The sequence below is a fragment of the Protopterus annectens genome, chromosome 9.part0 (genome assembly GCF_019279795.1).
Source record: "Protopterus annectens isolate FY-2018-M chromosome 9.part0, PAN1.0, whole genome shotgun sequence".
Taxonomy (NCBI): Eukaryota; Metazoa; Chordata; order Ceratodontiformes; family Protopteridae; genus Protopterus; species Protopterus annectens.
The window spans coordinates 1,185,820,960-1,185,839,041 of record NC_056743.1 but is presented as its reverse complement, the minus strand read 5'-3'; the positions used below and the strand labels follow the sequence as shown (position 1 = coordinate 1,185,839,041).

The 18,082-nt window shown below is 41.7% G+C and overlaps 1 protein-coding gene across 1 annotated transcript in view; it reads right to left on the bottom strand.

Annotated features, from left to right (window-relative positions):
- Nucleotides 1-18,082, bottom strand: part of UNC93B1 (unc-93 homolog B1, TLR signaling regulator) — a 374,232-nt gene that overhangs the window by 202,087 nt on the left and 154,063 nt on the right. Inside the window, exons 6-7 of the mRNA XM_044084084.1 lie at nucleotides 17,580-17,709; nucleotides 7,602-7,695 (exon numbers count right to left, since the gene is read on the bottom strand). Of these exons, the coding sequence (XP_043940019.1) occupies nucleotides 7,602-7,695; nucleotides 17,580-17,709 (224 nt within the window). The remainder of the gene's footprint in view (nucleotides 1-7,601; nucleotides 7,696-17,579; nucleotides 17,710-18,082) is intronic.

Below are 18,082 nucleotides of genomic sequence, written 5' to 3'. Positions count from 1 at the left end.
TGGATAGGGTCACATTCTTTAGATGATTAATGACAAGCAACACAACATGCATTCAGTAGTTCTTTTGAGTAGACACTGACTATGCCCTCTTTAATCTACTTACATCAGTCATTTATAATTGTATCAGATTAAGAAAATAAATGCAGGTAGTGGTGATATATTTTTTTCCATGTCAACTATTTGTACTGACTATTCAGTTATGCACTCAGCTGTCAAAATATGCTGTCATGCGGATAACTACATGTCACATCTTCCAAATATTAGTTTCTGTAGTTGTACAAGTGTGTCAACATATAGGAGTGCTAACTTGATCTGCAATTATTTAAGCATGTCTGTAATACTCTCAAGAGCCCATAACTCATGTCATTCTTAGCTTATTAAATAAAATACTAACATGTAGCACATGGTTATAAATGGGCAAAAAGTAATTATAATTTCTATTCCAGATGGGCAGATGGTATATATTTTCCAAGTGAAAAAAACAATGTTTAGTAAAAAATCCAATGATAATGGCACACTTTTCCCATTGGAGACAGTGGCATTGACAAAAAGGCAGGAGTCAGAGCTTGACATGGCAGAGTTGAAGATGTTAAGATTTGCACTGGGTGTGACGAGGATGGACAGGATTAGGAATAAGTATATTAGAGGGTCAGCCCAGGTTGGAAGGTTTGGAGACAAAGCCAGAGAGGCAAGATTACATTGGTTTGGACATGTGCTGAGGAGGGATGCAGAGTATATTGGGAAAAAAGATGCAAAGGATAAAGCTGCCAGGTAACAGGAAAAGAGGAAGGCCTAAGATAAGGTTTATGGATGTGGTGAGAGAGGACATGCAGGTGGTTGGTGTGACACAGCAAGATGCAGAGGACAGGAAGAAATGGAAACAGTTGATATGCTGTGGTGACCCCTAACAGGAGCAGCTGAAAGAAGAAGAAGAAGTAATACAGATATAAAAATCATGGGATTTATAAGCTATGGATTTGCATCAGTAGCTGCTACCTAAGTTGTATACAAAGGAAAGCTGTAATGCAGTGGGCATGGTTAGAGGTAAGGTAAACTCATACTGTTTGCTTAACTGGCACTATTGGCAACATTCTAAGAGTTGTAATTTGGGAACTATAGAAGCAAAGGAATTAAAATTATATTCAAACAAAATATAACATGCGTCACCTGTGTATAGTTTAAATTCATCACTGCTTATTCATTCTCAACAGAAAGAAGGAAGGAAGAAATTATGAACAAATACCAAGGAGGAAACAGAAACTGATATACTTCTATATCCAGTACCCAGATTGGCTTTGTTAAGGGTAGATCATGCTTATTAAACCTGGTGGACTTCTTTGAGAAACTCAGCAAAGTCATGGAACAAGGTAAGACAGTACACACTGCCTATCTCAATCTTGCCAAGGCTTTCAACACAATCCCCCACTCTGGCATCACTGAGAAACTCTCCCAGATAGGGATTAACCCTTACATTACTAGATGGGTAGCCAATTGGCTCACTGACAGAACAAACTCTGTCAAAACTGGAGACTTTGTGCCTTAATGGTACATAGGGGAAGGGAAACTCTAGCAACCAGTGATACTCTATATAGCATAACTTAAAGGCACATAAAAAAAAAAAAAAAGAAAAACAACGTGAACTGATGGTGGGGGGTACACTAGACATCAAAGATAACTCTCATCTCATCCTTTGATGGCACTTAGGATTGGAAGGAACACTAGCCAGGGGGGTACACTAGACATCAAAGATAACTCTCATCTCATCCTTTGATGGCACTTAGGGTTGGAAGGAACAGTAGCCAGTAGTGGGATATCTGCAATATCATGCCTTAAGAGAACTTCAACAATATGTGGGTCAGAGGCGATTTCTAAGAACACTAGAAACCAGGTATACTGTATGTAGCATATTCTATAGGCACCTCAAAAAAATCATGCTTTGTAGCACAAACAATGTGGGTGAGGGCAGACACTAGACACCTGGGATATCCATTGCAGTTTGCCTTAAAGCCAGTAGAAAGGATTCAAACTCTACACTACACCATCACAGCGGAGGAGCATTAATCTTCTGCCCCATCATTAGATACCAGTGCATTCAACCACTAAGGACATTAAGTTCATAGATTCATAGGTGTGTACTAGGCTAATGGCCCTGGAGGCTTTATAAGCCTAGCCCATAAAAGTGCCTTGGCATCGTGCTGCCCAACGTTAGTTCCCAGTGCCTTTATCAAGTACAGCCACTGGAGTGATCCCAGGGGTGAACTTTCTATTACCCATCCACTCATCAAGATTTTTCTTGAAGAGTGACAGCAAGGTGTTCTGCTTGACATGTATGGGACGTCTATTCCAGAGCATGGGCAGTCTCTGAGTGAGGAACCTGTTCTTCCAGCATGTTCTGTTGATTGTGGTAATAAGGTTGAGATCTTTGGAATGTGTGTGGTGAGGAACGATTGGGATTTCTTTAGATGTAGCATTTCTAACAAAGCTGGGTCAGACATGGCTTTGCAAGTCAAAGATCACCTCTAAGTAGGCGATATGAGACAGAGAATAGCTGGAGTCTTTTGAGTCTGTCCATGTAGGACATGTGTTTAATGCCTAGGATCCTCTTTGTGAGGTACTTCTGTGGCCTCTCCAGCTGTTGCAGGTGTCTCATGAGGTACATGCCAAATGGGGCATTATACTCTATGACTGGTCTAATGAGGGAAGAGTAGTAGAAAGAGACGACCTCTTTCTTCCTGAATGCAACCCTTGGTAATGAGATGCGCTACATAGAAGGACTTTCTGACCACAGTGGCAATGTGGTGGTCGAAGGAGAGGTTGCTGTCAACCTGCTTCCACAGATCTCTTATAAAGCCTTCACTGTTCAGTGGGCTCCATTGGTATGGTAGTTAGTGGGAACTGAATTTTTACCAAAAGGATGATGACGCATTTTTTTGGCGTTAAACTTAAGGCCATGGTTTCAACACCAGTCATTGGTCTCAGTGAGGCCTTTCTGTAGGATGTCTGCATCACTTGGGGAGTTAATAATGGCTCCCAGATTGCAGTCATCTACAAACTTGATCAGCTAGAGTCCCTTTGTGTTGGCCTGGACTTCTGAGAAGTAGATGCTGAACAGGAGAGAACCCAGGACTGATCCCTGCGGGACACCACTCATGACTGGTCGGTAGTCTGACTTGGAGTTTGCTACTTTCACACTGCGTGTTCTATTTGTGGGCCAATTTGCAATCCACCTAGTGATATAGGGGTTGATGCCTAGTTTGGTAAGTTTATCAATAATTCCCAAGTGAGGAATGGTTTCAAAGACATGGCCAGATCGAGGTAGGCTGTATACACTGCCTTACCTTCATCTACAGCCCTGGTGACTGACTCAAAGAAGTCAACCAGGTTGAGCAGGCATGAACTCCCTTTCACAAAGCCAAACTGCATGGCGTCCAGAATTTGGAGATTTCCTATGTCTTTGTTATTCAAGTCCATGATGATGCACTCCATAGCTTTACATATCAGACTTGTCAGGCTAATGGAGCAATAATGCCCAGGGTCTGTAGTTGCTCCCCCTTTATGGAGAGGAATGACTGTAGTAGTGCGTCATTTGGTAGGGACAAAGCCTGAGGTGAGGTTGCGACTGAACAGGGCACACAAATGTGGTGTCAGTTCACTTTGTGGTTGTAGAACATAGCCAGGTATATTACTGGGTCCCACAGAAGCTGTATTCTTGGCCTTGGACAATGTAGCTTTAACCTGGGCTGCAATAATGCTGGGTGCCTGGCATTCTTCTAGTATTGTGATTGGTCCTTTGGAGGGGAGAGAGGGGTAAAGTTGGCACTGAATCTGTTATCCAGTATGTTGGCAATATCTGTTGGCTCAGTATAGGAGGTGCCATTGTGCAGTAACTCAGAGCAAATTTGGGTATTGCTGTGGAGGTTCTTGATATAACTATAAAAAGCTTTGTGATTGTTTTTAGTGTCTGCCGCAATTCTGCCTTCATAGCTGGCTTTAGAGGATTTGATGAGGGATTTCAACTTTTTGTTGAGGCTAATAAGGGAGTTTTTCAAGTCTTGGGATTTCACCTTTTCCTGCAACAGTTTCGTCCTTCTGTTGTAGAGTTTATTAATGGCAGGGGACCACCAGATTGTTTGGAGGAGGGCGTCTTGGTTCTGTTGGGTATGGCTACTTCCATGCATTTATGTACATATTCATACAGTGCACTGGTGTATGATTTGGCAGTCATGCAGCTCTTTTCCATTGGCATGGGTGCCATGAAGCTAGCCACCTCTGTTTTTAGGAGTCCAAAGTCAGCTTTGCAGAAGTTTTTCAAGGTGGCTACCTTTGCGGGGGGGGTGTGGGTGAGATTTGGATTTCCATGGTTATTAGTTTATGGTCGGATCTGACCAGGGAGAGATTGACTATTGGTGTAGAACAATGGTCACCCATGTTAGTAATAACCAGGTCAAGGATGCCGCTTCCTCTAAGGGGGTCAGAATGAGCTAGTCCAGGACATTGCAACTGATGAATTCCAGGAAGCATTGGGCCAGTGTATTGGTGCTTGAGTAGTTTTACCAGTTGATGGATGGATAGTTGAAGTCTCCTAGTATGAGAGTAAGTAAACTATTAACAACACTAACTTAAAAAGGTAATACAGCAACAAGTCTACCATCACTGCATACGTCCTGAACAATAAGAAGAATCAAAATCTAATGCCAGGCATTGCTGACTGACTGTATAGATCCGTGCCTTACAAGAGCAGGGCCATAATCATTAACATACATCACGAACATCATAATAACTTAGGGATGTGTGTGCGCGCGCGTGTGTGTGTGTGTGTGTGTGTGTGTGTGTGTGTGTGTGTGTGTGTGTGTGTGTGTGTGTGTGTGTGTGTGTGTGTGACAGAGAGTAAATGAGGGAGGTGCCAATGCCAATGAGTTGCATGGGCTGCCAGTGTTAACTACTTTAGCATAGTGCTTATCTGCACTTGTGGTAATTAACAGTGATTCAAAGGTATGCAAATTAGCAAATAAAGAGGTATTTTCTGTTTGCGGCTAGCATGCCTTTGAAACAGAAAACACATTGCAGAAGCAAGGCCCTTTTCTACCACAGCACTTACTGTGAATGCTGGGGTTCTTTTTGAACCCCCAAGTTCCTCTTTTCTTTTACCTTTTAAAACAACCCATTTCAACTTTTTTCTATTTTCATATGGCTGTTTTATCATCACATTATTCTGTTTCTTTTCATGTCTTTTTATGTTTTCATTACCTACTCTCATATTTGTTTGTTTCACTCTTTTCTACATTCAAAACCAATCTGTCCACTTTTCATAATCTGCTCTCATTGCCCCATAAAATCTTATGTTCCTTCTTCTTCTCATCTATTTTGCACTCTCCAGTCAATCTTTTTATTCCTTTCCCTTCTTTTATTACTTATCCGTCATACCCTTTTGTAGTTCATACTGCACTATGATATGAACAGCCGGCCATCAAGCCAACCTGTGAGTTCTTTCAGTTCATTTCTAAAAGTCCTTCTTTTATAATTGTCCATTTTCTCTATTTTTAAACCTCCACATCTTATAAAACGTTCCTAATTACTTTAATGTCGTGTTATTTTTCACCTTTCTCCCCTGAAATTGCAGTTAAAATCGCCACCATAATAATTTACATATTTATTTGGACAGTCTTTGTTCCTCAAATACACTTTTCATCTCTTGTCATATTCTGTATGCATAAACTACAATTACCCTTGCACATCTTTCCCTTTTCCTTATATTACATACCACTAGTCTTCCACTATCTGTATCTCTTATACTCTACCTGAACACACATTACTCCTCACTGACCATAAAATCTTTTCACTCCCTACTGCTTAAGTTCTTTTCCTTTTTTCTTCCCTCACATATGCCATATATAACAAATATAACCACCATATTTCTATTTTACACAATCCATTCCCTACCATATCTAAAATACCATTTTGAATGCTGTTTACATTCAATGTTAATATTCTTAAGTCATACCTTTCCTTTTTTGTGTCTTTCTTATTTCTATTTTTCTTTTCTTTCTCCGCACCCTGACTCCAACTGGTTTAGCATTTTCTTCTTGTTCTTTCCCTCTCAAACTATAATTTTCACCTGTTAGTGCTATATTTCTGTTTTTATCTTACACTAAAGGAAGTCAAACAACATTCACTGAGTTGTCTACACTTTTTTGTGGTATGACCCCTTTCTCCTCATTGACCATTTGAAACATGCTGAATATTTTCCAAACATTTCTTTCATTATACATTTTTTAATCTCATGCATCTTATAACAAACAAAACAAACAAACAGAAAAAAAACAATCTTTAACTTAAGTCCCTCTATGTCAGATGTTCTGAATTGCACATTTATTTTCTTCCATAAATGTAGTCCCAAGTTCTGAAAAATATACACATTCCATGGTGCAAATGAGCTCTTTTTTTCTCCACTTCCATCACAAAACTTTCAGCTAAAGTAAAAGTACCCTTCGAAAACTCTTCTGCTCCTAAGTGTATTAATGCTCTTATTGCTCTGTACTTTAAATCCCAAATGCAAAATAATACTGTCCATAACCTCATACCTGGTAATAGTGTCGCCAGGGTTGCCAGACATCCCTATTTGAGTGGGACTGTCCCAGGATCATCAGCCCGATCCCGAGTCCCTGCACTGCCAGTTAAAATCCTGGCCAGCCTCCACTTTGTTTTTTTTTTGATTGGCTCGTATACCGGCATACGGGCCAAACAAAAATCGCCAAACACGGAGCTACTTGTGTTTAACGCGGAACTGCTTTTTTTTTTTTGTCCCTACCTGTCCTGTGAGAAATCTGGCATCCCTGAGTGTCACTGTCCTTTGCTTTGATTCTTAATGCTGGTCTTCTCTCCTGGTTTTGTTGTTCTTACATCAGCCTTTGTCTCTGTCTTCTTTCATCTTCAGTCGCAGCACCATTCTTTCATTTGTTTACCATTTTTGTATATGTAAAGTTTCTTACTGCTGACAACATCGACTGTTGGAGGGGCATACATTTAAAACCAGCTACTCCAATTGTCAAGCATAACTCCCAAGCTGCTAACAGCACCTTCTGGAAGTCCAGCTCCTTTTCCCGATTCATCTGGTAGCACCTTCTCTGTTACATCTACTAGCATGAGATTCACCTCAGTAGTCAAACTTACTTCCCCATCAGCATCTGGCCCATCTTGATTTGTCATTTCCATCAACACAGGAACTTCCAGACCTCCCTCCTTCAATTCTGTAACAACAATCTCTTTTCTAAAATAATCTGTGATATTTCAGTACTCTAATAAAAATAAAAAATGGTGCACAGCCAGCCAGTATTCTGCAACACCCCCATTCTAGGCTTGCTTTTCCCTTTCCTCCTTCATTTTGTAAAAACTTTGGCCTCAACAGCAGCAGCAGCCTTCTGGTGCCATCTAGTGACTAAAAATAATAGGTGAAGTTCCCCTGCGCCGTGGTCAAACATCCCCTAAAAACAGTATGAATGCCACCCTGGGTCTCCTTGAAAAGAAGCGCTTGACCTAGTGAGTCTAATCCAATCAATAAAAGTGTAAAATGATAAAATAAAGATACTTCCAGAAGCACTTACCACACCACTTCACATTATATAGTGTATGGTTACTGGGATATAGATAGTTGTTCAGGAAGAAAACCATGGGCATCTCAGCACAAACAAAGCTCAGCTGCACAAGAGAGAAAAAAATAGGGAAATGAAAAATATATATGGAATAATTCCTTGAAGGATAAACATAAATTAAGGGTTCAATGCTTACCAACTAGCTCAGCAAAATTACAGCCAGCATGCATAACTAAAGACACCACTAAGAGTATCTTACAACAAGACCCTACCAGTGGTTGCAGCAGTTCCTCTACCCTCTATTTCCTTCTTGTACAGCACTCAATCACTGTTACTGGTAAGAACATGACTAACACTGTGACATTGTAGACACTTTTTGACAGCAGTGTCATGTCAGTCTTAAAAATTCTGTGTACCTCCTGCGCACATCCCTGCACATTCTGCCCCTGTCCCAGTAACACTCAGAGGCAATGCTATACTTATTTGAAGTTACCCACAGGAGTCAGGATATTGTAATATTATGAATGACTAAAGTTCATTGAGTGTTGTTTCCCAGCAATAAACTGAGACCAGATAAAAAGTTGCAACACTGTCAGGAGCTTCCGCACGGTCATCTGGAAGTCGGTACTGCTTCTATACCTTGCACACTCCTTGAAGTTAGTATTCACACAAGTCCTGATAATAAAACCACAACAATCTGCAGGAAAACTGCCCTATCAATATCAGCTGCAGTTCATTTTTTCTTGAAAATCTGTATTACATGCACAGCTTTTTTTTTTTTGGCATGGGCAGGGCAGGGTCCTTGTTAACATCCAGATGCTCTCACTGCTTTAAATAAAGGAAATCATGGCTGTGACATAACATTATAATTTTAATACAACTCCTGCTGAAATGAGCTGTTTGCAGACAATTTTTTTATATGCCATATGACACTGCTCCCCTGTGAAGTTGGGGGTACTGTATGCAATACACATCACACGGGTCAATATGCGTCACTGTGTACTTTCACAAATTCCCATTGCTGGCAAACAAGTCTAAATTTATTCTCTCTAAAGCTAACCTGTGACTTCCACCAGCAAACATTCTAGAAGGAAAGGTCCCTTGGTTATTTCAGCAACAATAACTCACTGCCACATGCCCAGCCAGCTTCAGCTGATCAGATTAGATTTGCTAATATTTGACAAAACCATTAACAAAACAAGCTCTTAGTTGAATGTACTGACTTGGAATTTAGTCTTTACAATAAACTGAAATATATTTATACAGAAAACACAGCAGTGATATAACTACATATGTTGTTTTCCAAACTAAAAATGATACAGCACCAAACAAGGATGTGTTTTCCTCAAGACAAATAATGTGTTATTATGCAATTAAAGTCGTAATATTCATGCAATTATTTTTTACTATGTAACTTTCATCCACAGTAACAGTGCTTTGTCATTTTATGCTACTGTACTGGACTCCACTCCACACGTGCGCGTGTCTGTCTGAGAGTTTTCTATTTTAAACAAAACCCACACATTTAGGGAGAGTGCCCCATGTTAAAAAAATGTGTGCAGGGAAAGGCAAATAGAAGTATGTCTATTTTTTTTTAAGATTAACAAGTGGATTAAGGTTGAGTTTCACAATTAGGCTTTACAAGAAACTGAGAAAAGTGTGTCTATTTTCATCTCACTTCTGCTTTCAGATTAGTCATGCTTCTACTTTTTCTTAAAGCAGAGAATGTTTGTATGCTGTTCTTGTAGTGCAGTGCAGTCACAGTACAGGCTACACTCACACAGTCAAAAACTCAGCTCTTTAAGAATGCATTCAGTCATTCTGATAGATTTCAACCATCTAAAATGTAGGGGACTGACAGCACTGAATACAAAACCCCTTGTCTAATTTGCAAGAGTTTATACACTGTAAGGCAAGGACAACTTGAACTTCCCTTACACTATTTTGGATGTTTCATTGATGAAAGACAAGAGCCTGGCAACACTGGAAACTATAGCTCTCATCTTTATGCACGAGGACAAATGCAACATAAGGCAAGTGTCAGTATCTGCTCATATTGTGATTGTTGGTTGGCTGGTGGCTCAATGGCTAAGGTGCTTGCCTTACAAACACAAGGTGCAGGGTTTGAGTCTCACAAGGGATAATTGGCTAGGCTTAAAATGGCTCGCAAGGGCAGTTAGCTTTGTATTAAACTATGAACCTATTGTGGCAGTATCAGCCACGGTGGTGCAGCGGTAGTGTTGTCACCTCACAGCAAGAGGTTCTCCCGTTCGATTCTCAGCTCGAGTGCCTTCTGTGTGGAGTCTGCATGTCCTCCCCATGGTCGTGGCGTTCGAAAGACATGCATGAATGGGCATGCCTTCGTTGAAGTTTGGGCTGGCACCTCGGCACCATAAAAATCTATTGCCAATCATTAGCGGACCGGAGTTCTGCTGTGGCGACCCCTAACCGGGAAAAGCCGAAAGGAAAACAAGAACAAAACCGTGATTGTGGCAGTACTACTAAAAGTGAGGATCTGAAAGCACTTCCATTTAAATCTACCATCTGCCCACAAGGTAAAAGACACAGTATAAGTCAACCTGGTAGCCTGTTGAAAGGTGAGGGAATGACAGCACCATAAATGGATGTAGTGTTACATGAACATTATGTCTTCCTTACACTGGAATAGAATACATGCTGATCTTGTACTGCTGACAGAAGAGGGACAGAAATCACTGAAAGCTAAAGGTCCCGTGTTTCTTCACAGGATCAAACATAAAATGGTATTCTCAACACAGTGATGGAATTAGTACTGAAGAAAGATGAAAAAACGAGAAGTGAGAATACAAGCGCTCGCTTATTCAAAGGAAAATATATGCATACCTCTTCATCTGTCAGTGGAGGAAACCTGGACAAAGCCAAAATAATGGGGGGACAAAGGCCCAAAAAGGTATGCATGCATTTGGTCGGCCGGTGGATGGCCGACCAGAAAATGTTTGAACGCATGTCTACGAGTTCGCATAATTGCGAACACAAAGTAAGCGAAATGCAAAATGCCCCCCCCCCCCCCCTGTGACCCATGGTAGCGCTTGTTTAGGTGGTAGAGAGGTTGGAATTGTCAAATTCGGTGTTTTGTTCGACATTCCGACCATTCACCACAGGGAGATTCGACGTTGCAGGTCGGTGTTGCACCTGATCGACGGAAGGTTGTTCGGTCAAATGCATGTATTCCGCCCAAAAAATAGGGACAGATTTTAAACATTATTTCTATAAACTTAGAAAGTAGGTAAAATGACAGATTTTATATTATTATATATTTTCTGAAGTATATTAAATCTGAAACTCAAATGTCTGTCATTATTTAATATTATTTAGTGACATCAATGCTCAATAATTTGCCAGAAAACTACAATTTTATGAGGAACTGGCCAAAAATAAGAGGCAAAAATCTGAGTATTCTGTGAAAATCTGCACAGTTGAGATGTATGTCTATATTCCAGATATTACAAATAGAGTTTTTGCTGAAGAAAGGAACTGAAGAGCAGGAACAGTGTGGTAAAGGAAAAGTGCACACTTCCCTTCACTGTGACTGATTTTATGCTTTCAAAACTAAGGAAATTACATCACTAGACAGTGAATCATTCTGTTTCTCTATATATGGTACAGTGTGGAGTGGGATCAGTTCAAGTTTGTCTGCATTACAGGGTTTTAGTGCTGATAAAAGATAAGGGCCTGCAAATACAGCAGACTGAAGCCCACTAGTTTCCTACAAGGGCACACATGTTGTGGAAGTCATAACAAATGGGTTGTCCTTGTCGCAGGCAGCCCCCTGATCGGGCGGATTCCAAGTCTGTCCGGGCCGGCTTCGGCTGATAGCACTTCACCCCGCGTCTGCTGGTCTTTGGGTATTTAGGCATCAGCCAGCGCCATTCTTCATCTCACTCAGTGTTTCCAGATGCCAGTTGCTCTGAAAGCTAAATTTTTGGATAAATGCCAATGTTTCCAAAATAGTAGAAGGCAAACACAAAAATAAGCATGTATGTACATATATACAAAAAAATACACCATAAGGAGCCCCAGCCCCAGCTATTTAGGAGGTAACCCTAGAGGGAGGTACACAGAGGGAGGGGGGGTGGGTAATCCTGACTGCTCTATCCTGTGGTAGGTACAAAAACTGTATATGTCCTTCAAGGATGGCATCTGCAGTCATAACAAATGGGTAGAAATACATAGCCAAACTAGGAGGAGGAAGAAGAAAGATGGTGTGTTAGGATCCTATCCCTTAACAGTAGTGGCAAACCCGGCTCGGGGATCTAGAGGTATAGGGGTAAATTATAATGCTGCAAATGTGTATGCGGAGGTCCAAGGGTCCAAGTAGCAATGTCCTTTAATGTCATTGGAAAGAAGTGGTAGTAAAGAAAGCTGTGGTAGTGGCTGTGAGTGTCTATGTTCTGTGGTTTTCCATGGTAGGGGGTGGTCAACAGAATCTTAAGTGCAATTCCCTTATTTTTTTATCCATTGTCTGTTTGTTTGTTTTCCTTCCTTCCTTCCTTCCTAGAGCTACTAAAAGTTTTTTAAGTTTTTCTGTTACTTTGGTTCTGTCCAGGTAGTGTACATCAAGGTATGCTGTCACCTTTCCCAGCATTCTGTGGATTGGCCTTGGATTGGGTTCTGTGGATTGTAGGTGGGTAGGTAGGTGGGGGAAAAGGTGGTTTGACACCAGAGGGAGGCATAAATATAGGATTAAGATCTCTGGACACTCTCATGGAATGGAAGATTAGGAAGGGGTTGTTAAGGGTTGTACTGTGATTAAGGCCTGTAGTTCTGAAAAGCTAATTGCCAGTAGGAAGCCCAGTTTTCCATGTTAGTTGTTGAGATCTTGTTGCTGATCTGCTGTTGCTGCTGGTTCAAATGGAGAGTGTTCATTTTCAAAAGTTCAGTTCCCATGCTGGTAATGGTGTTTAGTTTCCTTCCTTACATCTCTGAGACTCTGAGGAATGAGGAATTGCCTGGAGCAGAGGATCAGGATCAATCAGGATGAGGTCGATGCTATGCTTGAAGATGGATGCTGTGAGATGTAGGAAGGAATAGGAATAGGACAGGTCGCTCTGCAGGAGCTCTGCCAAGTACTCTGGATGTGTTAAATGAGAATATTTTTCCATGTTCAATGCTCCTCCTTCTTTCAAAGTTCTCCATTTTCCTGCCTCCTTCCATCTTTCCTTCTCATTGGCTTCTTAGGAAACCTTCTTTAGTTGTTGGGATAAGTCTGGAATTGTTATGTGTTTGGGTTGTTTATGGCAGTCAGTTGCAAGTTTTTTAGTGTTTGGTTTTGTTCTGAGTTAGGCAATTGTACATGGGTTTGTAGTTAATCATTCTCCCCAGAGAAGGCTCCCAGAGATGACCTCATTCTCCCCTGAGACATGCTCCTCAGCAAAGATTATTGTCTTGCGTTCCTCTTTGAATTTCCAAATATTTTGGACGCAGAAGGAAGGGATTCAGAGAGTACCTTGTGCATCAAAGGGAGGAGTGGAAATGCATATGCTGTCAGGCCTTTTCCACCTTCCATGCTAGGGGTGGAATTGCTGGATGGGGAATGGGGTGGCCATGGCTTGTTTTTCCTTTTCCAGAATTTGTGGTGAGTGGGGATGAGAATAGGTCTATTTGCATCCATTCGTGGTTCTTTGTGATAGCCATGAAGATGGCTAGTCCGGTGTAGTATCATTCCTATGGTTTGCTGTTGCCTGTAAGTGGGTCTTGTAGGGTGGTCTCTCAAGCTTTCTCAATATTCATACTATATATTTGTTGTAATGATGTGGTACCACATGACTGTTATGGATTTTGTCCTCTGTTCTTTCGTCTTTCTTTGATTGAATGGCCTCCTGTTGGTTGAGCTTTTTTGTTAGCATTTCTGTTGGTTTATGTGCAGGTGCAGCTGGTCTATTTGCAGGTGGTTTTTCTGGATTGCTAGTTGGCTTTGATGCCAGCCTTTGGGTTTCGTTGTGGTGCATGGTCCCTTTGTCTGGAGGGATGGTTTGGTCCTTGTCTGGTTTGATTTTGGTGTGCCCCAGCCCTGGTGGTTTTGAGCCCACCGTTTGGGGGGTAGCTCTGATGCTAAGAAGTGTGGGTGTTGGGACTCCATACAGCTGTGCTGGACCCACCAATGTTTTATGTGTTCACTGGGTTTGGGATTAGTGGGGGTTGGTTTTCGGTGCTGTGCCTGTGTTGATATGCAGGTTCTTCTTTCTACTGCTACTGTTCTGTCTGTTATCAAGGCCTTGCTGGGGTGCTTTATGTTATTTATGTTGTTTGCCATAATGCCAAGTTTACAATGTGTCTTGCTGTTAGTTTGTGCTGCTTTCTGTTGTTAGGAATGTTTTTTGTTTGACTGTGTAATTGACTTGCATTTTGGTATGTTGTGTGTCTTTTTAAATTATGTGTATTTTTTGTCTGTTGTCAGCTCAGTTTTGTTGTTGTGTTTTTTTGTCCAGTTTTCCACAGGTATGGTGTAATGTAATGAGTAGTTGTGAAATGAATGTGTGTGATTGTATTTGTTGCTTTGTTAATTGTAAAAGGCAGTAGATGAATGAGGATAATGCTGAGAATTGATAATGCTCAATGCTGAGAAGACTAATGATGGGGGCATTGCAAGAAATCGGCAGGTAGATCTGGGCCAATCTGCAGTAACTCTGAGTGATGATAATCCCATCCCCTGCAGAGAAATCTAGGGTCAGCATTTGCATTTTGGTAAGATATGGGGCGTGCAGGTATGCCTCCTTGAGATCTAGAGTTACCAGCTTTTTAGGTGGACCACATGGGAAAGAGTGTTGTAGGGGTCTGCATTTTTGAATTTGGTACACATCCTGTATTGTTTGAAAAGTTGGACAGGTCGAGAAGAGCTCTTGTTTTTTTCTTCTTTTTTAGAGCTTGTGGTTTGTTTTAGAATCTCTGTTTGTGTTTTTAGGGAACCTGTAGCCTCACAGCTGGATCTTTTGTTAGTTTTTGTCTTTGTCTTAGTTTTGGTCTTTTTTTTTATCTGTTTTATTTTTTTTGAAATTTTTTGCTTGGTTTTGGTAAAGTGTGGAAGACTTGGCGCACTGGTTTTGTGTGTCCACACTGCTGTTTTGTGATGTCCTCTCTGGTTTTTGCTGGTTGTTGCCTGCAGTGGCAGCTCTCTGCAATGTGGTGCCTTTGTTTGAGTCCTGTTGTCTCTGGTCTCTGTCTGAGTGTGCTGAGTTCTATGGTGTGTGCCTTTTTCTTTGGCAGGCCAGTTCCCACTCTCCTTTTGGGGCTGCTCCTCCTCCATTTTCTTAACTCCTTGAAGTTGATTTTTTTTCTCTTCCTGTTTCATTTCTTTTTGCCCTTAATTGACCATTCATTAAGCCTTTCCCATTTTTTCTTGATGGGGCCAACCTTAATGGTGTCCAAACAATTTCTGTTCCATTTCATTTCCTACTTCTTTTTTGCTTGTTAGTTGCACCGCAGCATGTACCAATCATCTGGCCTTATCCATGCTATTTCTAACAATTTGCTTTAACATGATCCGGCCAACACCTGTTCCTTCAAATGTGCATGCCTTCTTTCTCCTGCATATTTCTTATCCTTGAGTCATCAGAAGCCTCCATAAATAACTCAGAGGAAAATAACTAACTGGTGGTTTAAAAGAGATTTAATTGTTTACTTTTTTTCTGAAACTGATTTTCCCATCTCTAGAGACCTGGATTCCCATTCTTCTGGGAACTGATTTCCCAAGCGCATGCTTTAGTTTCCTGGGATCATGTACTGGATCTGGAAAGTGGGGTAGCTGAGAGGTAAAGAGGTGCTGGCCTTCAGGGGGCAGGATCTGGTCTGGGGTGGCCTTTCAGGTCTGAGATGAGAGGGGGCAGCCATTAGGCAGAACTGGGTGCAGCTAATGGCCTATGGATCTGGGAGATATAGTCTTGGCTAGGTGGTGGTGGTGATCATGCACCCATGGTGTGGAGTGCTAGGATGGTTTGGGCTTGAATCTGAATTTGTATCACTTTCATTGCAAAATTCAGCTAAGGATGCATCAAGGGGTGGAGAGGAGGGGAAATAGGTATAAGCCTATCCTGTGGTTCATAAGTAGAAATTCTGGCTGCCTGGCAATGCTAAGTCTGAGGCATCCAAGAGAGCCTTTGGGAGAATTCTTCTGGGGCAGGGAGGCTGATCTCTGGAAAATTCCTCTGGTGGAGAGGCTGAGATCAAGGAGATTAAAGAGCATTGGAGTCTAAATAAGAGAGAATCCTCTGCAAGAGCTTGTGATGAATAGGGGATCTCTAAATTAAGAGTTTTCTTCCTGCTGACTGGGGGCTCTGCTCTAGGTCTCTCTGGCCTGCAAAGGCAGGGGCCCGCAATGGCAGGAGAGGGGGCATTTTTGGGTGCTGAGAATAAAAGACTTGGTGTAGGATCATTTGTGACACTAGGAACTGGAACCACAGTGGGGGGCTGGGGTGGCAGAGGGCAAGGGTTTAACAGTGTTGGCTCCCTATTGGTAGCCTTTATAGACATGGCTGCAGGAGGCCTAGCAGCACGCTGTAAAACCGAGACATCACCACCATCAAACCATAACCACAGCGTTCACTAGGAGGCATGACGCCTAGCAGCGTTCGAGTTTCGGTTTAATTCATGCAGGAAACATCCGAGTAATCATGGAGAAAAAACCGATTGAAAAAAGTTGTTTAACGTTTCGACTGGCGAGACACGGCTAAAGCTATAACGCACACAGGCTAAACAGGCTGCCAGTGTCAGTCTCGACCTTTCGCGTTTTAGGGCGTTTGTTAAAATCTTTACAGTTTTGGGCATTGCTCGCAAAATCTGAGCGAAAAACTGTTCAGCAAACTCCGACTGGCGAAGAGTCCCCAGAAGTGCGGTTGACAGAAGTCAGAACAGTTGAGCCCACATTTTAATCTCTGGGCTAAGGCAGAAAGGCGGTAAGCAGTAAAAGTGCCCCAGGGTATCTTGATCAAGCTGGGTTAAACTGAAACCCTCTGACCGGAGCAGAGGTTTTGGCAGAGGCATGCGTTTGATAAGAGCGCCCAGACAGACTTTGGAAGCAAGGATTAGAAGGTTCAGATCCCGAAATCTGACCGTCGGCACGACGACTGGCGACTTGCTTGCACAGCCATAGCGGGAAGAAGAAGACATGAAGAAAAGACATCATGGACAATGACCCTTTCCCTTTAATAGCATGGAAACAAGAGATTGTAAAAAGATGACATTGAACAACAACAACAAAAAGAACCAAAGTTCTTCATTTTCCCCTCTGGACAGCTTTGGCATGCATTGTAATGTTGTCATGGATTTCATGCCAAGAAAGAGGTGTGTGTGTGTGTGTGTGTGTGTGTGTGTGTGTGTGTGTGTGTGTGTGTGTGTGTGTGTGTGATAGCTGCCAATATCCAAGACTAAAATGTTCTGTATGTTAATGTGGCAAGTACAGTGTGACCTTCTTCATACCAATATGGTTTGCTGTTGGTAAAAAGGAGGCACACAGGACTCTACAAAGAGAATGTCACTGTTAATTCATAAGGACTGCTGCAGTTTGCAATGAAAGATTCCTCACACCGTGATGAATATAGCAATATACAATAAAAACCCTGCATTAATCCATATGTACACTACACACTTCCCAGCACGGTGGTAAATTAGTCCTGGTGGATTTCTCTACAATGAACACTCCCCCATACTAACACAATGAGTTTAATGCTGGGGAAAAGTACTGAGGCCTGTCAAAAATAGTCAGACTTTCCCTGTTTACTATTAAATAAGACCAAAATATCACAGGATTTCCAAATATGTTACAAATACAGAAACTATTAACATACAATTTAAAGAAACATTTCTGGCTTCCCAAAAGCTTCCTTAGATGGGTTGTGGTCAAACAACTTCTTCCAGACAAACAGATTTGATTCTCTGCTACTAATTGTATTAGTTGCCTAAACAATCATCACACTGTTAAGAAGATCACTCATATCCCCCACCTGTCTGAGTACTCACATGGAAAAAGAAGAAGAAGATGGTTTGGAAGATGATGATGTACTGGTAGCTGGCTCCCTTGGGTGGCTTTTTCTGCTCCTGAACATGCTCCTCCTTGTAGTTTACATACTCATAATACTTCTGTGCCATTCTGTAGGAAGCAAATCACTGAGGAAGTCATTCTGACTTGCGCATCAACACAACATTATAAAACAACAGAGTGTGTACAAAAGTGCAGTTGTGTACACTTACCATAAATGTAGATGTTCGAGTGTATTCACTGTTGCAGTCATCACACTTGGGTTATCCTGCCAGGGGTAGCCCTCAGTTGGCCTGAATACCAGAGGCTTAGTAGTTCTGCGTCAGTTGCTGTTACTCCAGGACTGACGTCAGGTCGTCAATGGTAGAAAATCGGGCAGCTGATGCCATTACATCAGTTTTTCTTGCCCCAACTGTCAGGAGCCCCCAAATAGGGAACCAGGTTATGGTGGGAGAACACCACCAGTAGAAAGCAAATACCAAAA